Raw genomic sequence first — 27,844 nt, forward strand, 5'->3', positions numbered from 1 at the left:
AAAAGCTGGAGAAAAATAAATATTAAATAAAGATGAATACAAGCAGGGCCGGGCGATAAAGCGCTAAGATTTTGTTTCCATCACATAATGATAAAAAAAGCTGACATCGAAACCTCACATAAATCATTTAAAGACAAAAAATCTATTGCTAAATCTATTGCATTATTGTACAAAGTAATGGAGTTATTTAATGATATTTGATTTTTTAATGATAAAGTTCTGTATATGTTGTAAAATGCCATAATTGTTCCACACTTGATCTACACTGAAAAAAATGATGAGTAAAATTTACTTAAAAAAAGTTTAGCAACATTCTGCATTCGCTTTTTTTAAGTAAATTTAATTTCAGATACATTTAAGTAACTTCAACTCGGTTTCAAGACTTAAATAAATAAACTGAGTAAATAAGAAAACTGAACTTCAGTCAATCCTTTCTTTTAGTAAACTTTACTTCATTTATTTTTACTGAATCAATCCTTTCTTTTAGTAAACTTTACTTCATTTATTTTTACTGAATCAATCCTTTCTTTTAGTAAACTTTACTTCATTTATTTTTACTGAATCAATCCTTTCTTTTAGTAAACTTTACTTCATTTATTTTTACTGAATCAATCCTTTCTTTTAGTAAACTTTACTTCATTTATTTTTACTGAATCAATCCTTTCTTTTAGTAAACTTTACTTCATTTATTTTTACTGAATCAATCCTTTCTTTTAGTAAACTTTACTTCATTTATTTTTACTGAATCAATCCTTTCTTTTAGTAAACTTTACTTCATTTATTTTTACTGAATCAATCCTTTCTTTTAGTAAACTTTACTTCATTTATTTTTACTGAATCAATCCTTTCTTTTAGTAAACTTTACTTCATTTATTTTTACTGAATCAATCCTTTCTTTTAGTAAACTTTACTTCATTTCTGCATACAATATTACCTCATTACAATTACTTCATTTATATAATTTTACTCAAATAATTTATGATACATAATATATTATAACTCCTGAAATTTAAATATTTAGTTAAAACACATTCAAATATTTACATAATCTCAAAGATTTATTTATATTAAAATACTTTTTTTTTTTTATCAAAGCCTTAATAAGGATAGGAAGACTATTTCGACGATAAATTCATTATGACAATGTTTTTGCAATATCGCCCAGCCCTAAATTGAAGCATGAAACCAGTGAAAGCGCATTTTAAAGCAGAAAAGTTTTTTGAGTGGTGCCATCTTTTGCAGCCAATAAAAAGTCTTTACTGTAATTTAATCATAGGAAGAGAAAATTGTAGAAACATAAAATAAAGAGAGCAGTTTAATCAGAACAGTCAGAGAATTCATCCATTACAGTGAAGAGTGCAGGAAAAAATAAAGAGGTAAAATGAGTAAAAGCATCATGGGAAATAAATAGAATATTTGAACCCTTGCGAGGGGCTGCAGTTGCACACTGTACCTCCTCTAAAATGTATAGTGGATGATTGATGTTATACATTGGATAATCCATGGAAGATACTGAATAATTCATAGTGGAAATTGAATGATTTATAGCAGTTAATGAATAATTCCAAATAGTCATAGAGTTTAAGAGTGTAATAAGACAGCATTGTGTTAAAACTCTTCAACATCAGAATTTCTATGTAAATTTCAGTCTGAATTCTGGTCTGAATTCTGTGATTGATGATTGGATGTACAGAAGTTCCAGATTGAGGGCGGTTGGAGTGGACTGACCTGATTTGGAGCGGATGTGGTTGATGGGGGCTGGGAGTGTGTGTGGTTTCAGGGGGTCCGGGGGTAAAGTGTACCCCCCATCCTGCCTGCCCCCCGCCGGGACCTGGATATACGGGAACACGGCCGCGACCCGACCGGAGCTAACAGAACCGGGCTGAGGAGAGGGAGGACCCCCCATCCGACTCAACTACAGAACAAACAGACAGAGGAGGAGAAAGAAGAGGAGGTTAATCAGAGATTATTTACTCATCCATCTATCCATTTATCAATCATACATCATCATCCATTCATGTCACTCATTCATAAATTCATCATTCTACCCAACCAACCATCTATTCATCCATGTTTTCATTTATCCTCCTATCCATCCATCCATCCATCCATCCAACAAACAGACCAACCAACCAGCCAACCAGCCAGCCAACCAACAAAACAGCCAAGCAACCAGCCAACAAACCAACCAACCAACAAACCAGCCAAGCAACCAGCCAGCCAGCCAAGCAATCAAAGAACCATCTATCATCCATCCATCTATCCATCCATGCATCCATCCATCCATTCATCCATCAAACTAACCAACCATTCAAGCAACCAAAGAACCATCCATTCATCCATCCACCGATCCACAAATCCAACCAAACAACCATCCATCCTTCCATCCGTCCATCCAACTAAACATCAATCTATTCATTCAATCACCCAGTAAACCAACCAACCATCCATCCATACAACCAAAAATCAGCCATTCATTCAATTAACCAATCAACCATCCACCCATCCAACCAAACATCAACCATTCATTCAATTAACCAATCAACCATCCACCCATCCAACCAAACATCAATCCACTCTTTTAATTAACCAATCAACCAACCAACCATCCACCCATCCATCCATCCATCCAAACATAAATCCATTCATTCAATAATGCAATCAACCAACCATCCACACATTCATCCACACATCCAACCAAGCAAGCAATCATTTATCCATCCAACATCAGTCCATTCATTCAATTAACCTATCAACCAACCAACCATCCATCCAACCAAACATCAACCATTCATTCAATTATTCATTCAATTAACCAATCAACCTACCAACCATCCACCCATCAATCTAACCATGCATCCATCTATCCATCCAACCAACCAACCAACCAACCAACCAACCATCCATCCATCCATCCATCTAACCATCCGACCAAACATCAATCCATTCACTCATTCAAGCAACCAACCATCCATCCAACCACCCATTCATCCAATCAACCATACAACCAATCATCCATCCGTCCATCCAACCAAACATTAACCATTCATTCAATTAACCAATCAACCATCCATCCATCTTTCCACACACCTCAGCTTTCTTCTTGTAGAGTCGTTCTCTCAGGTCCTCGATGCGTTTGTCCATCATGGTGACCTCCAGGTTGCGTTTATTCAGCATGTCTTTGTGCTGCTGCAGTTTACTGTTCTGCTCCTGATTCAGTTTATTCCGGATCTGAGAGTACGGACACACACATACAGGTTTATTTAGGTACTAAATTATCTAACTTATTACTTATTATTATTAATATTATTATTACTTATAGCAAGCCTTGTATTTTTTCTATCATGTCCACACTGTACACACACACACACACAGCTCTGAGAGTGAGGGAGTGTACAGACCGGCTCTGGGCTGTTAGTGTATTTATTAATGCAGCTCATCGTCTCAGTGCTCTTTAATCTGAAACGTCCGGGAGCTCAAACTGAATCATAAACAACTTTTCCATAAACAAGATTCTGCCAAGCACATACACTCACATGTACACTCAGAATTTACCGCGTCATAAACTCCCCCCGGCTCGGGTAACGGCTGAGCTTCTCATCATGAAAGAGTGTTTATGTTTTATATTAAAGTTGACTGATATCTGAGTCAGATTTCCAGCTGAGCTCATAATCACTGAAGAACACAAATAGTCTGAGACTTCTCTCTGTGTTTTAATAAATATCTCACAGAGAACAAACTCTCAGCAGAGCAAAACTACTAAACGACAAGGACAAAACTAAACTAAACTTGTTTTAACAAGAAATTTGTGAGAAATATTTAATATAAAATATAATGTATGAAGGCTTCTGTCTGTATCAGATTAACCTAAAAAATACCCATCCTTACATATTCATCTATACCCATCTATACCTATTCATAGAATCCACACACATTTATAACATTTATAACTGATTTTGCTATTTATAGGTTTATGTTTGAGTAAAATGAACATTGTTGTTTTATTCTATAAACTACAGACAACATTTCTCCCAAATTCCAAATATTAATAAAAAATATTCTCATTTAGAGCATTTATTTACAGAAAATGAGAAATGGCTGAAATAACAAAAAGATGCAGAGCTTTCAGACCTCAAATAATGCAAAGAAAACAAGTTTTTATTTGGTGGAATAACCCTGGTTTGGTTTTTAATCAGTTTTTTCATGCATCTTGGCATCATGTTCTCCTCCTCCACCAGTCTTACACACTGCTTTTGGATAACTTTATGCTGCTTTACTCCTGGTGCAAAAATTCAAGCAGTTCAGTTTGGTGGTTTGATGGTTTGTGATCATCCATCTTCCTCTTGATTATATTACAGAGTTTTTCAGGTTGGTAAAATCAAAAGAAATTCATCACTTTCTAGAGCTGTATATATAAATATATATAAATTGTCCAAAAGCAGTGTGCAGGACTGGTGGAGGAGAACATGATGCCAAGATGCATGAAATTAAAACTGTGATTAAAAACCAACCAGGGTTATTCCACCAAATATTGATTTCTGAACTCTTAAAACCTTATGAATATGAACTTGTTTGTTTTCTTTGCATTATTTGAGGTCTGAAAGCTCTGCATCTTTTTTTTTTTCAGTCATTTTTCATTTTCTGTAAATAAATGCTCTAAATGAGAATATTTTTATTTGTAATTTGGGAGAAATGTTGTCTGTAGTTTATAGAATAAAACAACAATGTTCGTTTTACTCAAACATAAACCTATAAATAGCAAAATCAGAGAAACTGATTCAGAAACTGAAGTTATGTGTGTGTATGTGTGTGTGTATGGTACCTGTAGCTCCTGATAAAGTTTACGAAGCTCCAGCGCCGCCGTTCCACTCAGTGGCGCCCCCACAGGCTGGAGGCTGTTTATGCGTCCGTGTCGAAGGTCATCCAGCTGCTGCGTGAGCTGATCCACCTTCAGCACCGCGTGCTGTAGCTCCGCCTGCTTCTCCTGGAACAGACTGCTCACATGCTCTATCTCCGTCGCTGCACACACACACACACACACACACACACACACACACACACTGTACGGTTACACACTCTCACACAACATTACAAGTATGTGTAGCATTAAAAAGTGCGTTTTTAAGGAGCTTTCCCTCAAAACTGACCTTCTGAGACACACAGCGAGGTGTGTGTGGACTGTTTGGAGTGTGTAGAGTGTGTGTAAAGGGGATGGAGTGTGTGATTAGTGCCCAGTGAAATGAATTTAATGACAGCTGCCCACCCAGGGGCTGTCCACATAGTAAATAGTCACAGTCATAGTCATGTGACCAAGCACTAGCAGAGCGCTAGCTGCTGTTAGCTTTACGGTGCTGGAATTTTGATCATATTCCAGCCGGAGTCTGGAGAACTAAAACCATCACAGGCCTCCGACACACCCTGACCAGAACAGATGCTTCAGAAACACACACACAAACACACACTCTCACACACACACACTGAGCCAGCAGAACACACAGCTGCAGCTGAGTGGCAGGGAGTGTCCACCACGTGCACGAGGAATAGTGCAAAATAGCAAAATAGCTAAGGTCGCTACACCCTGGCCTTTATCAGCTTTATAAAAAACCTTCAGATCTTTAAGCTTCAAGAGTCAAATACGCTTTAATACTTAATAAATCAACATCCACAAGATGTTAAATACGTTCTTTAGAGATATGGCTGCTTCACACAGATCTTTTTAGTCTGGGATCATGTCTATGTTACCTTCTGGCTCTTAACTTATAGTTAGGCTGTTAGGAATCATTAGCCGCATTCTGTTTGATAATCTGATCACACAATTCTGTTCTCCACTGATCCAATAAGAACCAATTCTCTAACTCTATCTCTATATCATTAGATTCAAACATGACTATAGACCGTTTCAGAGGAATATTCATGAGTGTAGGAAGTGACGTCGCTGTTCCTAGGACACTTCCGTTCAGCGGTAAACAGCGTTCAAAACAGTGTACGTAACTTTTTAATTTATCATGAATGCAAACTTCACCTAATCTGAGAGTCACAAACATTGAAAATCAGCTCAAATTGTTCTTTAAACAAGTAAACTATGGAGGACCAAAAATGACATAAGTATAAATAAATACACATATAAAATGTATAAATATATAAATAAATAAATTAATGAATGTTGAAATTAATAAATATATAAATAAATGCACATATAAATGAATTAATAAATCAATATATAACTAAATAAATAAATACATGCACAAATAATTGTATAGGTAAATAAATAAATTAATAAATAAATACATTTCTTATTTATATATTTATTTATTCATTTATATGTGCCTTTATTTATGTCAACATTTATTTATTTATTCATTTATTTATTTATTCATTTATTTATTTCAACATTTATTTATTTATTTATACTTATGTCATTTTTGGTCCTCCATAGTAAACACGCCTGCTTTGGTTTTTCACTCTGCTGACCTGCCTGCAGTTACAGCGTCCGCTCACAACTCCTCCCTCCTTCTGATCTATAAATCATGCAGAGTACGTGCTGGATAGAGTTTGACTCGCTACAACCTCACCATACACTATAGTGATGCTTCTCTACTACAGGAACAAATATTCCCAACTTTTACACTGAGAAAGTAATTATATGGGTCCAAACTGCGGTGCGCTTTCACTGCCTCCGTTTCAACAAGATACTGATCACATCTGGGTAGATCACCTCTGTCAAGCGTTTTAAATCTTCTCTCTTAAATCCTTATCAAAAGGATCAGGAAAAGAGGTTTGATCACTTTTTACTAATTTCTGACCATATGTTTGCTCTGTTTTCGGGAGATTTGTGAAATATGCGCTCTTATTTTGACAGCTGTATAGTTGAAAATAGCGCCACCGGAAGCGTCGAAGGAACAGACACGCGCAGCAGCTTTGTTATTGTTTTCCTCATTGAAACGGTCTATATCAGTTCACCTAAGCATAACAAAAGAAAGTAATGGTGTAACAGGGAGTAAATAGACTCAAAACATACCTTTATTAGGAAAAATGGAAAAAACACACTCAAAACAAACTAAAAGAAACATATGAATGGCCCAGTGTGGCTCTAGTCACATAACTTTAGTGTTTCTTAGGTTCGTGTTGCCTCAGCTTTCCTCTCACATTCAGCGTATCTTTAGATTAAAGGCTGAGGCAAAGTGTTTATGCTGGTCCAATGTGGGCCAGCTGGGACAGACCGGGGCTGCACGTCATGGTGTGGACCGGACTGCGGTTCCCCTGCCTTCGCACTTTGCAATGTGTATATATGTATATGTTATTTATGACTATAACCTACTTTGGTTCAAGCTGGGAACTTTTCAGGTTAAAACAAAATGGGTGCGTGAACAGGAATGGAAAGTTTATTGTCTTTAAAAGGGTGTAATCCCTCTATTATTTTATGCAGTGCCATTTAATGGTCTTAAAATGCCAACATATCGTTTATTGCAATAATTTCTGGGACAAAAAATTGTTATCGAGACAGGCCTAAGCTACTTTAAGTTGCACCCATTGCTGACACAGACATGTAAATGCACACACACACACTTGCTTCTCTACTCACTGTAGAAGAGAAGTACTGCCAATAGAATAGGACTCTCTGGAGCAGATAAACAAGCATGAAGCTGTTGGCATCATGGTATCATTCAATATGCTAATATCTAATATGTAAAGCTAATCATTATGGTCCAGGCTTCTCTGTCCTTTATGATCAATCCCTAAAGATTTACAGGGACTCTGATCAGAGTAATACAGTGTGGAGAAGGGCTGCAGAGATTGCTGGGGTCTCTGGTGGGTTTTGAAAATATTTATATATAATTTAATTGGTTTTGTTAGCCTGTATGCTGCTTATGCTGTGTTATGAAGCTTATCCAAACATTTATATTCATAGGAAATAAGCAAATAAAGCATGCATGAAACAATTTCCCATTTAGTACAACTATTTAATTGGATGACGCAGGGAACGCCTTCGTAACGCCCACACAGAGCAGTGTAAATTCAGTGTTAAACTGGTGTGTTCTGTAAGTCAGAATATAAAAAGTAAATGTATTATGTACACAGGCTGCTGTTGATGATCTTGCTGTAGTCCACCTGACCCCTCATGGCGCGGATCTTCTTCAGCTTGGCCTCCTGACTCTCCACTTGCTCCCTCAGCTTCTGCAGCTTCTCCGGCTCGCACCCGGCCTGCCGCGGGTCCTGCTGCTTCAGATACCTCAACCGCTGCTCCTATACACACCATACACACACACACACACACACACAGGGGACAGAGGAAGTGGAGGGGTGTGTGAGAGAGAGGAACGGAGTGATTTCAGGCTGGGAAGGAGTAACTGGAACATTCAGAACTGTGTGAACATGCACTGAGCGTGGGCTAAACACACACTGGACACACCTCGGACCGGACAGAGGAGAGCTGTGAGAGAGGGAGAACGGGAAAATAAAAACAGACAGAGGAGGAAAAAGATGGACAGAATTTAGAAATTAAAAACACACAGCTCAATACGCACAAATTAATGTGTTTAACTAATGTTAAAGTGAAACTGATGAGACTGTTTCTCAGCCTCCATTGTCTGCAGTAGCTAGAAAAAGAAAATCCTCAGAAATACAAGTTGATCAGAGAGACGTTAGGGTGTAGACATCAACCAGTGAGTTCATGGCCACTGCCTGTCCAAGGAGGAGCTTACAGCTTCTGTCTACTAGTTATCTAGTTACTAGTTAACGTTAGCAATCTTGTGTGAGTAACTGTAGGTTTAAATCGGATCTCCGGTGGATTCTGCGTTTTACCGAGACCTTAAATATACACTATGGGAGCACGGTTTGACAAGGCAGCACAACTCGACAGAACACCGGTCAAAGCGGCGCTGTTCTCGTTTGACTTTTAATGATTGAACTAAGGCTGTATCTCTGAAAACATTTTCTCCTTTGAGTTTTAGAGCTGTAAAATTGACTGTGGGGGAGGCAGCAGGTAGGCGTTATCTGCTGCAGTGGTGTTAGCCAATCAGAGGTGATATATTTGCATGTATGAATATTCATGAGCAAGAGCCAAAACCTGTCTTTCTTAAGAGACATCTAATTAAGTGATCTAAACCTAAATAGGGCTAAATAGAAACACCTGAGCACCTTTTTCACTAAAATGGCTCACAGAGCATTCATTCACACAAGAGACACGACTAGACATTTTAAAATAAATGAAAAAACTATGGAATGAGAGATTTAAATACCTGTAATTATAAATAATTAGTAAAGACTGACAGACATCTCAAAGATTTGCCTGCTGTCTTTCATTTACACAGACATATGCCGTATGTCAGAATGTAAACTGACCATTAAGTGTTCCTTCAGGGGACGCCATATATACCTGTATAAGCTGTGAGGTGTATGGTATGGGAATTGTGGGAGTTGTAGTGAGGGCTGATAATAGTGGGTGCAGGTGAATTGTGGGAGTTGTAGTGAGGGCTGATAATAGTGGGTGCAGGTGAATTTTGGGAGTTGTAGTGAGGGTCTGATAATAGTGGGTGCAGGTGAATTATGGGAGTTGAAGTGAGGGCTGATAATAGTAAGTGCAGGTGAATTTTGGGAGTTGTAGTGAGGGTCTGATAATAGTGGGTGCAGGTGAATTATGGGAGTTGAAGTGAGGGCTGATAATAGTGGGTGCAGGTGAATTATGGGAGTTGTAGTGAGGGCTGATAATAGTGGGTGCAGGTGTATTATGGGAGTTGAAGTGAGGGCTGATAATAGTGGGTGCAGGTGAATTATGGGAGTTGAAGTGAGGGCTGATAATAGTAGGTGCAGGTGAATTATGGGAGTTGTAGTGAGGGCTGATAATAGTAGGTGCAGGTGAATTATGGGAGTTGTAGTGAGGGCTGATAATAGTGGGTGCAGGTGAATTATGGGAGTTGTAGTGAGGGCTGATAATAGTGGGTGCAGGTGAATTATGGGAGTTGTAGTGAGGGCTGATAATAGTGGGTGCAGGTGTATTATGGGAGTTGAAGTGAGGGCTGATAATAGTGGGTGCAGGTGTATTATGGGAGTTGAAGTAAGGGCAGGAGACCCTGCCCATATATCCAATAGATTAGTGCAGCATTCTTTATCTTCCATAAGACATGGCAAACGTCATGGGACACAATATTATCTAAGTACACTGGAATTACTAGTTTTATAATTAAGAAATAAAAACAATAATAAGCTAAAATAGTGAATTTATAAACAATGGAGAGAGAGAAAGAGAGAGAGGTACAGAGTGTGTATGTGCTGACCAGCACTGTCAGGTTTTCTCTAGAATGAACAAACACAAAGCCCAGACTAACAAACACAGAGTGATGACTCCACACAATCCAGCACTACACAAACAATCAGAGAAAACCTGCAGTGTTTACAGCAGAGCTCTGACCTCTACTCTACTGACCATCAACACACCAAACACCCTGATTCATCTGCTCTTCACTTCATCATGAACCCTGCACCGGGCTTGATTTGCAGCTTCATTTAGGGCGTCAGTGTGTCTTTGCTATCGTAATGACAGGAAAAGTACACCTCGTGCAGTTCAAAACGTGCAAAAAGCATGTACTTATTCTCTTATTTAATCATGGATGTGGTTAATTTTGGGCGGAATGTGAAATAAACCAATCAGAGTGTCCCTTGCTCATCATTCCCTTTAAGAGCCAGGTGAGCTCTGACTTTGGCGGATTGCTTTTTTAAAGACGCAGGTATCTGGACGTGTCCAACAAATGCTTCTCAGCAGAGGAAACCTGACCTGCTCGTTCACGCTCATTCATTCTATTAATTGTTGAGGTAAAAGTTTGCATAGCTGCTACAGCTGGGATATAGCATGTGTTTGTTGACAATTCACTGCCAAGATAGCAATAAACGTCTTATTTTTCAACCTGATGTCTGACTAGATTGTACTCAGTCAGTGGAGCCAATGTATTTTCTGTTGCTAATATATAGCAAATACTCCAGAAATGTACCTGAACACACCTCATTTCCAGACCACCACGCCCATCAGTGTAGATATAGTTACAAGAAAAAATATGTGAACCCCAAGGCTAATGACTTTTCTATGAGCTAATTGGAGGCAGGATGTGATGAGATTGGATGTATTGGGATGTTAAAGCTGCCCTTTCCTGTTCTTAAGCATTTCTTGATGTGAATCTCACACAAAAGATCTCTCAGAAGACCTACGATCAAGAAGCTGGAAAGGGTTACAAAAGTATCTCTAAAAGCTTTGATGTTCATGTGTCCACGGTAAGACAGACGCTCTACAAATGGAGAAAGTTCAGCACTGTTGCTACTCTCCCTAGGCGTGGTAAAGTCCTGTAAAGATGACTGCAAGAGCACAGCACAGAATGATCAATGAAGTGAGGATGAATCAGCTAAAGACTGAATACAGAAATCTCTGAAACATGCTAACATTTTTGTTGACAAATCTACAATAAGAAAAAATATTAAACAAGAATGGAGTTCATGAAAGGACACCACGGAGCAAGACACAGTTGTAAAAAAACAAACAAACGTGCTGCACATTTGAAGTTTGCAAAAGAGCACCTGGGTCTAAGATAGCAATGAGCATCACAACACACCTTAAACAGGATGTAAGAAACCTATTGAGTCTTATAGCCTTGACATTCATAGAAAGATTTACCAAGAAATCTTGTTAACATTCAATAATTCATTCATCAAGAAATTCCACATATTTCATCCCATATCTATTATACACATATGTGCAAACAAGCACAGAAACTGTTGTATTCTTACCTTTTGATCAATAATCCAAAATGCTCCAACAAGATGTTTTTAATCCTTTTTTTATATATTAAATTGGTCAATCTTCATCTTGTTCCCACAGTTCTCAGTCCTTTCACTAATAGACAATAAGGAGGTGTCAGCGGCTGTGTTAAAGAGTTAACGTTCCTGTGACTTTCTCCCCCTTCTAAACTCATTCACACACACACACACACACACACACACACACTCCCTCTTCCTGGCAGCTGCAGCTCGGTGCTGATCTCATGTCCTGTGTCCATGGAGACACGTCCTGTTGTTGTTTGAAGTTTGGAGCAGCTCTACGTCACGCACTGACCCGAAGTCCACACTGACCACAGAACCGGACCAGCCGTGACGCCACAACCAGCTCACAATACATCACCAACATCCCCCTGATCACCATCCTGCTCACCATTACCTCACAAATCTGTACGGCCAATTATCTAATCTCCATTCATTAGGACTCCTCCATCACGCTGTGCATATCTGTTACACCAGGTGATGCTAATGCTATAAATAAGCTAACCAACTGTGTGCACAACATCAAAAATAGGATAAATGCTACATTTTTTAAACTAAACAAAGATAAAACATAAATACTTGTAACTGGCACTAGAAAAAAGAAAAAATTAGTCACCTAAGAAATATTGCACGAGTAAGATCTCTTCTTGAGTTAGATGATGTCAAAAAACGGATACATGCATTTGTTTTTTCTAACATCGACGACTGCAATGCACTTCTAACAGCACTTCCTAAACCTACAATAAATAAACTCCAACTGGTGCAAAATGCAGCAACGAGAATATCTATAAATGTACTAAAAACACGACTATATCAAAGAAATTTTAGCCTTTTGACTTTTTTAAATGTCTTGCTTGTGAGCTATTTCTTACTCTCTTTCTCCCTATGTAAAGCACTTTGCGCTGCATTTGTATGTATAAAGGATGCTGTATAAATAGAGTTTATTATTATTAGTAACACGCCTATCACTACAGCTGAATTGACTGAATAAGTTGGGCTAGACCAGAGACTGTAAAAAAGATGGACGCTGTGTCGATCACATTCATTTAATGAAAATGAAGCTAAAATCTTCCGCCATGTTGGCGATCCTGAAACCCGAGTCTGTAGAGCGCAGTAGAGACCAGAGGAGGGAGAAAGACTGTGGAGAGACCGCCTACTCATTTAAATAACCCCGCCCCTGAGAGCTGCCTCCACAGAGCTCACACAGTTTGTGGTCCCGCCCATACATTCATTGGTCCCGCCCTGGCTATAGGTGTAACCCCGCCCTTTTACACACCAATAACCACACCTTTTTAAATATAGAGCTGAATAACACTTTAAATATGAATTCTGTGGGGATATAAAAATGTAACAATATAAGCAGAGGTTACACTAGCTGCTGCATTTAAATAATGGAGGTAGAATTACAGTATATTAGAAAAAAACGTGATTGAAAGTTTTCTGTTTTACCATTGAAACCTATGGGGATGGGTGGGGTTACACAGCTTTCTGCAACCGAACAGCAGGGGGCGCCCGACCTGTGGTGACTTCACTTTTGAGAGACGATGCTCTGTCCAGCTATAAGCAGTCTATGGTCTAGACTGACTGATTGAGTTGGGCTAGATGGAGGAAGAGGACTAACAAAATACATAATAAATAAATTATAATAAATAAATAAAATAAAATAAAAATATTTTTTCATGTCATCATTTATATAATACATTTATTTCTATATTATTTAGTATTTTAATGAATGCCTATGTTATTTTAATTGAGCAATCCTGGCTATTATACATTTGAAATTCTCTGATATTTCTTATTTAATATTTGTTTATTTTTTTTTCAGTCTATATTGCCATCTATAACTAATTAAGAGTTATTTCAATGGTTTTGTTTGTTTTGTTATATTTCTGCATGTGGAAAGCTCTTTGAATCACTGCTGTGTGTGAAAGTGCTACAGAATCAAATTTTATCTCCTTGTCTTACAGAATCCCCTCAACAACTCCCAACACGACTAACTGGAGCGACGCCAGCTCCGTCAATCAGACTGCAGACAGCTGAGACTGGGTTTCACCACGAGATCACATGACCATGTGTGCATGTCTGTCTGAGATCAACACGGCCTCTAACTCAATCAGTCTATTCCCAACTCAATCAGTCAGTCTATACCCAACTCAATCAGTCAGTCTATACCCAACTCAATCAGCCAGTCTATACCCAACTCAATCAGTCAGTCTATTCCCAACTCAATCAGTCAGTCTATTCCCAAATCATTCCATGAGTATATTCCCAACTCAATCAGTCAGTCTATTCCCAACTCAATCAGTCAGTCTATTACCAAATCATTCTGTCAGTCTATTCTCAGCTCAATCTGTAATGGGTTGGGAGCAGTAGCTCTCCAGCCCAGAAGGTTTTAGAACCCAAGTGCTGAGCAGTGGATCTCAAAGCAGATAAACCCAAGAAAAATGAAAATAACAATAATAATAATTACTATTATTATAATAATTAATATATATATATATATATATATATATATATATATATATATATATATATATATATATATATATTAATATAATATATATTAATAGGATATATAATAATAATAATATGATATAATAATATGCCGTGGATAGGAAAGAAGGGAAATGAGAGCCGGAGCTCAGAGAAAAATCGGGCTTAGATTCGCTCTCACGAGCTTCAAAGATCAACCGCCGAGTAGCCGGTTGGCGTGGCTTTTAAGGTGTTATTAGCAGGTGTTGGTAATTAGCCAAATTAATCCTCAGCGTCTGGCGCTCCCTCCTATGCCCCGGAGGATGCCTCGATCGGGCACCAGCCCTTACACAATCAGCCAGTCTATTCCCAACTCAATCAGTCAGTCTATTACCAAATCATTCTGTCAGTCTATTCCCAACTCAATCATTCAGTCTATTCCCAACTCAATCTTTCAGTCTATTCCCAACTCAATCAGTCAGTCTATTCCCAAATCAATCAGTCTATTCCCAACTCAATCTGTCAGTCTATTCCCAACTCAATCTTTCAGTCTATTCCCAACTCAATCAGTCAGTCTATTCCCAAAACAATCAGTCTATTCCCAACTCAATCAGCCAGTCTATTCCCAACTCAATCAGCCAGTCTATTCTCAACTCAATCAGCCAGTCTATTCCCAACTCAATCAGCCAGTCTATTCCCAACTCAATCAGCCAGTCTATTCCCAACTCAATCAGTCAGTCTATTCCCAACTCAATCAGTCAGTCTATTTCCAACTCATTCAGTCAGTCTATTCCCAACTCAAATAGTTAGTATATTCCCAACTCAATCAGTCAGTCTATTCCCAACTCAAATAGTTAGTATATTCCCAACTCAGTCAGTCAATTCCCAACTCAATCAGTCAGTCTATTTCCAACTTGATTAGTCAGTCTATTCCCAACTCAAATAGTTAGTATATTCCCAACTCAGTCAGTCAATTCCCAACTCAATCAGTCGGTCTATTTCCAACTCAATCAGTCAGTCTATTCCCAACTCAATCAGCCAGTCTATTCCCAACTCAATCTTTCAGTCTATTCCCAACTCAATCAGCCAGTCTATTCCCAACTCAATCTTTCAGTCTATTCCCAACTCAATCAGCCAGTCTATTCCCAACTCAATCAGTCAGTCTATTCCCAACTCAATCAGTCAGTCTATTTCCAACTCATTCAGTCAGTCTATTCCCAACTCAAATAGTTAGTATATTCCCAACTCAATCAGTCAGTCTATTCCCAACTCAAATAGTTAGTATATTCCCAACTCAGTCAGTCAATTCCCAACTCAATCAGTCAGTCTATTTCCAACTTGATTAGTCAGTCTATTCCCAACTCAAATAGTTAGTATATTCCCAACTCAGTCAGTCAATTCCCAACTCAATCAGTCGGTCTATTTCCAACTCAATCAGTCAGTCTATTCCCAACTCAATCAGTCAGTCTATTTCCAACTTGATTAGTCAGTCTATTTCAAACTCAAATAGTTAGTATATTCCCAACTCAATCAGTCAGTCTATTCGCAACTCAATCAGTCAGTCTATTCCCAAATCAATCAGTCAGTCTATTTCCAACTCAATCAGTCAGTCTATTCTCAACTCAATCAGTCAGTCTATTACCAAATCATTCCGTCAGTCAATTCCCAACTCAATCAGTCGGTCTATTTCCAACTCAATCAGTCAGTCTATTCTCAACTCAATCAGTCAGTCTATTCCCAAATCAATCAGTCAGTCTATTTCCAACTCAATCAGTCAGTCTATTCTCAACTCAATCAGTCGGTCTATTCCCAACTCAATCAGTCAGTCTATTACCAAATCATTCCGTCAGTCTATTCCCAACTCAATCAGTCAGTCTATTCCCAACTCAATCTTTCAGTCTATTCCCAACTCAATCAGCCAGTCTATTCCCAACTCAATCAGTCAGTCTATTCCCAAATCAATCAGTCTATTCCCAACTCAATCAGCCAGTCTATTCCCAACTCAATCAGCCAGTCTATTCCCAACTCAATCTTTCAGTCTATTCCCAACTCAATCAGCCAGTCTATTCCCAACTCAATCAGTCAGTCTATTTCCATCTCATTCAGTCAGTCTATTCCCAGCTCAAATAGTTAGTATATTCCCAACTCAATCAGTCAGTCTATTCCCAACTCAATCAGCCAGTCTATACCCAACTCAATCAGTCAGTCTATACCCAACTCAATCAGCCAGTCTATACCCAACTCAATCAGTCGGTCTATTCTCAACTCAATCAGTCAGTCTATTACCAAATCATTCCGTCAGTCAATTCCCAACTCAATCAGTCGGTCTATTTCCAACTCAATCAGTCAGTCTATTCCCAACTCAATCAGTCAGTCTATTTCCAACTTGATTAGTCAGTCTATTCCAAACTCAAATAGTTAGTATATTCCCAACTCAATCAGTCAGTCTATTCGCAACTCAATCAGTCAGTCTATTCCCAAATCAATCAGTCAGTCTATTTCCAACTCAATCAGTCAGTCTATTCTCAACTCAATCAGTCGGTCTATTCCCAACTCAATCAGTCAGTCTATTACCAAATCATTCCGTCAGTCTATTCCCAACTCAATCAGTCAGTCTATTCCCAACTCAATCTTTCAGTCTATTCCCAACTCAATCAGCCAGTCTATTCCCAACTCAATCAGTCAGTCTATTCCCAAATCAATCAGTCTATTCCCAACTCAATCAGCCAGTCTATTCCCAACTCAATCAGCCAGTCTATTCCCAACTCAATCAGCCAGTCTATTCCCAACTCAATCTTTCAGTCTATTCCCAACTCAATCAGCCAGTCTATTCCCAACTCAATCAGTCAGTCTATTTCCATCTCATTCAGTCAGTCTATTCCCAACTCAAATAGTTAGTATATTCCCAACTCAATCAGTCAGTCTTTTCCCAACTCAATCAGCCAGTCTATTCCCAACTCAATCAGTCAGTCTATTTCCATCTCATTCAGTCAGTCTATTCCCAACTCAAATAGTTAGTATATTCCCAACTCAATCAGTCAGTCTATTACCAAATCATTCCGTCAGTCAATTCCCAACTCAATCAGTCAGTCTATTTCCAACTTGATTAGTCAGTCTATTCCCAAATCATTCCATCAGTATATTCCCAACTCATTCAGTCAGTCTATTCCCAAATCAATAAGTCAGTCTATTCCCAACTCAATCAGTCAGTCTATTACCAAATCATTCTGTCAGTCTATTCTCAGCTCAATCTGTAATGGGTTGGGAGCAGTAGCTCTCCAGCCCAGAAGGTTTTAGAACCCAAGTGCTGAGCAGTGGATCTCAAAGCAGATAAACCCAAGAAAAAGGAAAATAATAATATTAATAATAATAATAATAATAATAATAATAATAATAATAATAATAATAATTACTATTATTATAATAATTAATTAATTTATATATATATATATATATATATATATATATATATATATATATATATAGAATATATATTAATAGGATATATAATAATAATATGATATAATAATATTATATATATCTATATATATATATATATATATATATATATAATTCTTCTTATTAAACCCCGCTTCACGCGGGGATCGAACCCAGGCTGTCGCAGCCGCAGCCCAATGCTCTAACCGCTGCACCAGCGAGCGGATTGGGACGCGGCCGCTTTAATCGCCCTCAAAGAGCCTCCGCCGAAAGGGGCGGAGCAACGAAAACAGGCGAAGAGTGAGAACGGGTGGAAAACAAAAGTCACGAGGGGGAGAAAATGTAAACAAAGACCGCCGGGAAGTGCGGCTACCTCTTATGGCGCGAGGTAAAAACAAAAGAGCTTCCAAACTAAATAAAGAAGTGAACTGGGGTGCTTATGGATTAAACACTGCTCCACCAGAGAGGAGAGGAACAGCGAGGGCAGAGAAAAGGTGAGCACACCGCGTGCCTCGCGGCGGCTACCACACACACACACAAACAAAGACTCAGAGAACAAGAGGAGAGCGGTGGAGCACACTGCTCTACACAGCCACACCAAACTCGAGAGGGAAATAACGGCACTTGCCGTGGATAGGAAAGAAGGGAAATGAGAGCCGGAGCTCAGAGAAAAATCGGGCTTAGATTCGCTCTCACGAGCTTCAAAGATCAAGCGCCGAGTAGCCGGTTGGCGTGGCTTTTAAGGTGTTATTAGCAGGTGTTGGTAATTAGCCAAATGAATGGCGCGCCCTCCTATGCCCCGGAGGATGCCTCGATCGGGCACCAGCCCTTACACAATCAGCCAGTCTATTCCCAACTCAATCAGTCAGTCTATTACCAAATCATTCCGTCAGTCTATTCCCAACTCAATCAGTCAGTCTATTCCCAACTCAATCTTTCAGTCTATTCCCAACTCAATCAGCCAGTCTATTCTCAACTCAATCAGCCAGTCTATTCCCAACTCAATCTTTCAGTCTATTCCCAACTCAATCAGCCAGTCTATTCCCAACTCAATCAGTCAGTCTATTCCCAACTCAATCAGTCAGTCTATTTCCAACTCATTCAGTCAGTCTATTCCCAACTCAAATAGTTAGTATATTCCCAACTCAATCAGTCAGTCTATTCCCAACTCAAATAGTTAGTATATTCCCAACTCAGTCAGTCAATTCCCAACTCAATCAGTCAGTCTATTTCCAACTTGATTAGTCAGTCTATTCCCAACTCAAATAGTTAGTATATTCCCAACTCAGTCAGTCAATTCCCAACTCAATCAGTCGGTCTATTTCCAACTCAATCAGTCAGTCTATTTCCAACTTGATTAGTCAGTCTATTCCCAACTCAAATAGTTAGTATATTGCCAACTCAATCAGTCAGTCTATTCGCAACTCAATCAGTCAGTCTATTCCCAAATCAATAAGTCAGTCTATTTCCAACTCAATCAGTCAGTCTATTCTCAACTCAATCAGTCGGTCTATTCTCAACTCAATCAGTCAGTTTATTCCCAACTCAATCAGTCAGTCTATTCCCAACTCAATCTTTCAGTCTATTCCCAACTCAATCACCCAGTCTATTCCCAACTCAATCAGTCAGTCTATTCCCAAATCAATCAGTCAATTCCCAAATCAATCAGTCAGTCTATTTCCAACTCAATCAGTCAGTCTATTCTCAACTCAATCAGTCGGTCTATTCTCAACTCAATCAGTCAGTTTATTCCCAACTCAATCAGTCAGTCTATTACCAAATCATTCCGTCAGTCTATTCCCAACTCAATCAGTCAGTCTATTCCCAACTCAATCTTTCAGTCTATTCCCAACTCAATTAGCCAGTCTATTCCCAACTCAATCAGTCAGTCTATTACCAAATCATTCCGTCAGTCTATTCCCAACTCAATCAGTCAGTCTATTCCCAACTCAATCTTTCAGTCTATTCCCAACTCAATCACCCAGTCTATTCCCAACTCAATCAGTCAGTCTATTCCCAAATCAATCAGTCAATTCCCAAATCAATCAGTCAGTCTATTTCCAACTCAATCAGTCAGTCTATTCTCAACTCAATCAGTCGGTCTATTCTCAACTCAATCAGTCAGTTTATTCCCAACTCAATCAGTCAGTCTATTACCAAATCATTCCGTCAGTCTATTCCCAACTCAATCAGTCAGTCTATTCCCAACTCAATCTTTCAGTCTATTCCCAACTCAATCAGCCAGTCTATTCCCAACTCAATCAGTCAGTCTATTACCAAATCATTCCGTCAGTCTATTCCCAACTCAATCAGTCAGTCTATTCCCAACTCAATCTTTCAGTCTATTCCCAACTCAATCAGCCAGTCTATTCCCAACTCAATCAGTCAGTCTATTCCCAAATCAATCAGTCAATTCCCAACTCAATCAGCCAGTCTATTCCCAACTCAATCAGTCAGTCTATTTCCATCTCATTCAGTCAGTCTATTCCCAAATCAAATAGTTAGTATATTCCCAACTCAAATAGTTAGTATATTCCCAACTCAATCAGTCAGTCTATTCCCAACTCAAATAGTTAGTATATTCCCAACTCAGTCAGTCAATTCCCAACTCAATCAGTCAGTCTATTTCCAACTTGATTAGTCAGTCTATTCCCAACTCAATCAGTCAGTCTATTTCCAACTTGATTAGTCAGTCTATTCCCAACTCAAATAGTTAGTATATTCCCAACTCAGTCAGTCAATTCCCAACTCAATCAGTCAGTCTATTTCCAACTCAATCAGTCAGTCTATTCCCAACTCAATCAGTCAGTCTATTTCCAACTTGATTAGTCAGTCTATTCCCAACTCAAATAGTTAGTATATTCCCAACTCAATCAGTCAGTCTATTCGCAACTCAATCAGTCAGTCTATTCCCAAATCAATCAGTCAGTCTATTTCCAACTCAATCAGTCAGTCTATTCTCAACTCAATCAGTCAGTCCATTCCCACCTCAATCAGTCAGTCAATTTCCAACTCAATCTGTCAGTCTATTCTCAACTCAATCAGTCAGTTTATTCCCAACTCAATCAGCCAGTCTATTCCCAACTCAATCTTTCAGTATATTCCCAACTCAATCAATCAGTCAGTCTATTCCCAACTCAATCAGCCAGTCTATTCCCAACTCAATCTTTCAGTATATTCCCAACTCAATCAATCAGTCAGTCTATTCCAAACTTAATCAGCCAGTCTATTCCCAACTTAATTCAGTCAGTCTATTCCCAACTCAATCAGCCAGTCTATTCCCAACTCAATCAGTCAGTCTATTCCCAACTCAATCAGCCAGTCTATTCCCAACTCAATGAGTCAGTCTATTCCCAACTCAATCAGCCAGCCTATTCCCAACTCAATCAGTCTACTCCCAACTCAATCAGTCAGTCTATTCCCAACTCAATCAGTCAGTCTATTCCCAACTCAGTCAGTCAGTCTATTCCCAACTCAATCACATTGTCTAGTTTAAACTAAATCTACTCCTAACTAAGCTAGTCAGTCTATTTCTAACTCAACCTGTCAGTCTAGTCCCAACTCAATCAGACAGTCTCCTCCCAACTCAATAATTTTAGTCACAAATAAACAGTTTATTTACTGTTTTAGTCCAGACTGCTTTAGGACTCTGTAATAGAAACAGCTTGTTTAATTCTAAGGGATTAAAAATGGTTGGAAAATAATTGTGTAAATATGAATAAATAAATCTACATAAATTTGACTGGAATTTAAGGTAAATACAAAATGTATTATTTAAGTAAAAGTTTTTGCAAGGTTTTTACAGTTTAATAAGAAATCCTGCTGAGTAAAAAATGTGGAAACTTAATGTACTTTATTAGTGTGGAAAAACAACACAGAATAAAATAATTCTACTGAAACACTGTGCTGAAATGCAGCTTCTACATCCAGACCAGGTGTCTAAAACTGCAGACTCTGATTGAACAGTCCTGTTCAGCTGACAAGCAAATCGACCAACCGCTTAGCAACACATTCACAGCACAAACAACACAGCACTACTGTACAAAACCACTGAGTATCAGTATTTACGCCTTTACACCATTTACAGCAGTAACTCTTACACATCTAGTCACTCAAATCACTTCAGGAGATGCTCTGAGACGCACTTAAAAAATATATACAAATTCAATCATTCAAAACACTAGGAGGTGGTTTACGACGCAAATAAACCAAATACAAATGCAAACACTCAAAACCCTAATGGTGGTGGTCTGAGATGCATTTAAACCAGATACAAATCCAATCTCTTGAATCACTTCAGGAGATGGTCTGAGACACACTTAAGCCACTTTTTAGCAGTATAAATGCATCCATTTCTCAAAAACACACTTAAAAACAATTTTAGAAGGTCTAGTTTAATGGTATAGATGAACAGTTAAAGGCGGGGTTTACCTTTGCGACCAGCATCTGCTGTTGAGCTTCTATCTGCTGCTGCTGCCGAATGGCCATCTCCTGAAGCTCCGACAGAGTCATCTCCACCCGCGGAGTCCCCACCTGCACAACACACACATTATAAAACACAAAAATTAACAATTACACAAGCAGTCAAAAGTTTTACAACACCCTTAATTATTTGTGAGTTTCCATGGCAAGTAGGACGTCTGGAAATGTGCTTTATAGATAAATATAGCTTTTTTTTCTCATTAACCCACCCCCCCCCCCCCACTAAAACCACTTCAGTACAGAGTTAAAATCAATCAAACGCTTTGTCTTCTGACTCTTTCTAATGAGATGTGGAGTAAGTGGATGGTGTTCGGTGCCACGACTCAACCAATCAATACTGCACCAATAAACAGCGCTGTAGCTCTGTAATCATCACTAATTATCCACACCGCTACTAAATTACACTACTAACAGAGTAATCTTCCATTAATACTGCTGAACATTAACTGCACACGCAGCCGTGTGGAGATCCACAGATAAAAAACACAATTCCAGTTAAAACAGAATGCTATTATAACATTTAGCAACGTTTTGAAAAAGTTTACCGAAGGTTAGCCTGTTAAACTACAGAAATAATGTTCCTTCAACATTCTGGAAACGTCTAATATAGTAATAATAGTTTATCACAACGTTATTGGAATGTTTCTCACACAATGTTCCCAGCTAGGCGATTATTAACATGGAAACGTAAAAAAATAACATTTCCAAAAACTGACGTTACCAGAAAATGTAACATAATGAAAGTTCTAAAAATGTTAACTTTAACGTTCAGAAAATGTTCTACTAACCAAAACTTGTTAGCTAAGATTCACCTACCAAAGATAATTATATTGCAAAATGGAATCTATAGTCAAACTGTCTGTTAGCATTAACTGTTAGCATAAGTATGATGCCAGTAAAACAACTAATTACTTCATTTTAATTTTATTTTTTTACATTGAGAAATTGACTAATTTAGTAACTGTGTAATTAAGTAATTATATTAATGAGTAATTGTGTTATTAAATAAATATCTACAATTGATTGAGCAGTCATATAACTGAGTTACTGTGTAATTGATTGAGTGATTGTGTAACTGAGTATAAATATAATTGATGAATTGAGTTGTTGTAAATTTGATAGATTCAGTAATTGTGGATTTAATGAAGAGAGTAACTATATAATTATGTAATTAAGTAATTAGGTAATTGAGTAACTGCAAACTGGATGAACTGAGTAATTGTGGAATTGATTATTTGAGTAATTATATAATAAAAATTATATAATACTGTGTAATTGATTGAGTGATTGTGTAATTGTGTAATCAGATAATTGATGAATTGAGTAATTGTGGAATTGATGAATTAAGTAACTATGGAATTGGTTCATTGAATAATTTTTATAATTATGTAATTAAGTAATTGTAAATTTGATGAATTAAGTAACTATGGAATTGATTAATTGAGTAATTTATATAATTATGTAATTGAGTAATTATGATAGCTGTGACTGCAGTACGGTATTGTGTGGATGTGTTGAGAGCTGCAGGGCTGAGGAAGAGGAAATGCCTGGAGAGCAGAAACAGGAAGGCAGCGATCATGCCACTTCCTGCTATTGTGCACATTCACACACACATACACACACACGTGCGCATGCACGCACACACACACACGCGTTAAATCATTCACAAGAGTAAAATTAGTATCCTGAATCATCTTCTGACAGTCATGCTGACCTGAGGATATGTCGGAAACACTTCAAATGATTTCCTAAACATCCACCATGAATTATTCAGTATCTATATTGAGTTATTACATATCCACTATGAGTCCATTTAATATCCACTATGATTCAATTTACTGTCCACTACAAATGATTCAGTATCCACTATGAGTCCATTTAGTATCCACTATGATTCAATTCAGTATCCACTATGAGTCTATTTAGTATCCACTATGATTCAATTTAGTTTCTACTATGATTCAATCTAGTATCCACCGAGTCCATTTAGTATCCATTATGATTTAATTTAGTATCCACTATGATTCAATTTAGTATTCACTATGAGTCAGTTCAGTATTCACTATGAATTAATTTAGTAACCACAACGATTCAATTTAGTATTCACTATGAGTCTATTAAGTATCCACTATGATTCAATTTAGTATCCACTATGACTCAATTCACCATCCACAATGATTCATTTTAGTATCCACTATGATTCAAATTAGTATCCACTATGACTCAATTTAGTATCCATTAAGATTCAAATTCGTTTCCACTATGATTCAATTTAGTATCCACTGAGTCCATTTAGTATCCATTATGATTTAATTTAGTATCCACTATGATTCAATTTAGTATTCACTTTGAGTCAGTTCAGTATCCACAATGATTTAATTTAGTATCCACTATGAGTCTATTAAGTATCCACTATGATTCAATCTAGTATCCACAATGATTCAATTTAGTATCCACTATGAGTCTATTAAGTATCCATTATGATTCAATCTAGTATCCACAATGATTCAATTTAGTATCCACAATGATTCAATTTAGTATCCACTATGAGTCTATTTAGTATCCACAATGATTCATTTTAGTGTTCACTATGAGCCCATTTAGTAACCAGTTTGATTCAATATACAAATATGAATGATTTGGTAACCACTATGAATTGTTTTTATATACTAGGAATGATTTATAACACACTACACATTAATGATTATTTAGTATATGGTATGAATTGTTTAAAATCCTTTATGAATTAATTATCTTATATAATTTAACCATTATGAATTATTCAGTATCTGCTAGAGACATACTATACACCAATAATTATTTAATATCTAATATCTACTATCAATATTAGTCTCCACTATGAATTATTCAGTAACCACCATGAATTGCTCTGTATTTAATATGATAATATGTATCTACTACTAATTATTTGGTATTCACAATAAATATTTAGTGTCCACTATGAATTAATCAGTATCCAGTATGAATTGATGTATTGATTATTAGCTATAAATGTATAAGAGTGCAGATCTGAGTGAGTGAGGTGCGGTATCAGGCTGTAGTAATGAACAGTACAGTGGGAGGTTATGTAATCAGTCTCCAGTATGAATTGATGTATTGATTATTAGTTATAAATGTATAAGAGTGCAGATCTGAGTGAGTGAGTGAGGTGCGGTATCAGGCTGTGGTAATGAAGAGTACAGTGGGAGGTTATGTAATCAGTATCCAGTATGAATTGTTGTATTGATTATTAGCTATAAATGTATAAGAGTGCAGATCTGAGTGAGTGAGGTGCAGTATCAGGCTGTGGTTATGAAAAGTACAGTACAGTTATGTAATCAGTAGATCAGCTGATCAGCTCTACACCAGTATAAAGAGCAGGTTTCCGGTTCAGGGGAACTGGTCTGGGAAACGTCTCGGTCTTTTAGGAAATCTGAAGTGGACACCAGGAAACACAGCTCTTCCTCGACAGCGCCGGGGCTGATGGGAAATATTTTCACTCCGGAGCGAATGGGCTGTTTCCTGTCTGCCCGTGGGGGCCGGCCGACCCGTCAAATCCCACAACCTCCCACAGCCTCACCGACAGCAGGATTAATAACATCACTGTCCATCACTGGGGGGGCGTGTCTACCAATCAGAACTGATATCCCCCCCCTGACTCCTCCCACTCACTATTACTGCCATTAGTCTTTTGTCTGACTCATTAGAGCTCTGTCTATACACCCATAGTGCTCTATTTTAAACCCTGCTCAAGGTGCGTTGTGATGCTCATTGCTATCTAACACCCTGTCAACCTGTCTGGTTAAACAGTAGCAGAGCTTCTGAATATATCTACACTGATGGGCGTGGTGTTCTGGAAATGAGGTGTGTTCAGGTACATTTCTGGAGTTTTGCTTGTTTATCTTGGTAACAGAAAACACAGGAGCTCCACTGACTAAATACAACCTAGACAGAGGCCAACAGTCAGACGTTCATCGCTATCTTGGCAGTCAGTTGTTAACAACCTCCAGTTGTTACATACACGTGCACACGCAGCACAAACCCAAATTTTATATTAATAATAAACCATAAAACATAAAATAAACAACTGAGAAGAGTTTGTTGGACACGTCCAGGTAGCTGCACCGTTAAAATAGCAATCCACCAAAGTCAGAGCTCACCCGACTCTTAAAGAGAATGATGAGCAAGAGACACTCTGATTGGTTTATTTCACGTTATGCCCAAAATTAAACACACCCAAGTTTAATTAGGATAATTAGTACATGCCTTTTGCACATTTCGAGCTATGCAAGGTGTACTTTTCCTGTCATTACGATAGCAAAGACACACTGACACACCCTAAATCAAGCTCCATAGTTGATGGCTCGCCTATAGATTACTAAAAATAGGGCCCTAAGAATAATTCAAAGCAGATACCAAAAATTTAAGTAGATACTGACTTACGCAAAGTGGTTACTGATCAATTCATACTGGATACCAAATACCAAAACTTATAATTACTGTAAACTTAATTGTTTATAATTGTGAAAATTCATAGTGAATACCAAATTGTGGAATTCCTAGTGCATAACGAATAAATAATACTGCATACCAAATAATTCATAGTGGATACCAAACAATTTATAGTGGATACTAAATTGCTCATAGACATTACTGGCCAATTTCTACTGGATACAAAATAACTTTTAAATACTGGTAACTGATTTGTTTATTATAGTTACTGAAAAATCCATAGTGAATACCAAATACTGGAATTCATAGTGCATACTGAATAATCAATATTACTGACAAATTGTGGATACCACATAATTCATAGTGGATACAGAATAGCTCATAGAAGTTACTAACCAAATTATATTGGATACCAAACAATTAATAGTAAAAAAAAAATAAAAAGTCATAGTAGTTATTGACTAAATTTGTGTGGATACCAAGTAAATCATAGTGGATACTGCATAACTTATAGAAGTTACTAACTAGTTCGTATCGGATGTCAAACAATTTCTAATCAATTTAATTAATTATTAGCCATGTTTTTGATCAATATGATGAAATTAAATTATATGAGCAAGATTTGCTGGGGAATTATCTGAAATATTATTAAAAATCAGAGTGTAATAAGTGGTTATAAGGTGTGTAATGTATTATGGTGTATAAATAAATATAAAGATGCTGTGGAAAATGATCAGTCCATTGTAAAAAACAGCAGTTATTGTATTAATGAGTGTTAATAATGGTGTTCCTGCTCGGCGCAGGCAGTGATGAGTTAATGAGGGCTGAGCTGGTGTTGAACAGGCAGATCTGCAGCAGAAATGAAAGTGTGTGGAGATAAGAGCTAAGTGCTACTGAAGCGCATAATGTGCCCCCCCCTCTCTCTGTGTAAGAGTGAGTAATGCTGTAATGATGTAATGATGTAGTCCGCTCGCTCATCCTCTGCCCCGGGCTTCAGTTTCCTTTAAAGCGCCGCTGCGTCACATTCCTCTCATTTATTCATATTTATGAAGATATTATCATTCTGATTCTCACGCTCACGCTAACGTGAGAACCACACAGACTCACGCAGATTAGTGTTCAGCTATAGAGATTACATTTATTACATTCAGTTATAATCAGATAGCTTAAAATGTCCAAAAAACATATAGAAGATCCA

The 27,844-nt window shown here is 37.7% G+C and overlaps 1 protein-coding gene across 7 annotated transcripts in view; it reads right to left on the reverse strand.

Moving 5' to 3' along the window:
- The window catches only part of ppp1r13ba (protein phosphatase 1, regulatory subunit 13Ba), a 109,705-nt gene that overhangs the window by 24,653 nt on the left and 57,208 nt on the right, over positions 1-27,844 (reverse strand). For 5 of the 7 annotated variants that reach the window (XM_049463738.1, XM_049463736.1, XM_049463740.1 and 2 more), the window contains 6 exons: positions 22,144-22,245; positions 8,411-8,431; positions 8,076-8,244; positions 4,823-5,019; positions 3,091-3,231; positions 1,729-1,915 (listed from right to left, as the gene is read on the reverse strand). In XM_049463738.1, the coding sequence (XP_049319695.1) occupies positions 1,729-1,915; positions 3,091-3,231; positions 4,823-5,019; positions 8,076-8,244; positions 8,411-8,431; positions 22,144-22,245 (817 nt within the window). The remainder of the gene's footprint in view (positions 1-1,728; positions 1,916-3,090; positions 3,232-4,822; positions 5,020-8,075; positions 8,245-8,410; positions 8,432-22,143; positions 22,246-27,844) is intronic. The other 2 variants (XM_049463737.1, XM_049463741.1) reach the window with 1 other exon arrangement.

This window comes from Astyanax mexicanus, chromosome 14 (assembly GCF_023375975.1).
Source record: "Astyanax mexicanus isolate ESR-SI-001 chromosome 14, AstMex3_surface, whole genome shotgun sequence".
NCBI lineage: Eukaryota > Metazoa > Chordata > Actinopteri > Characiformes > Acestrorhamphidae > Astyanax > Astyanax mexicanus.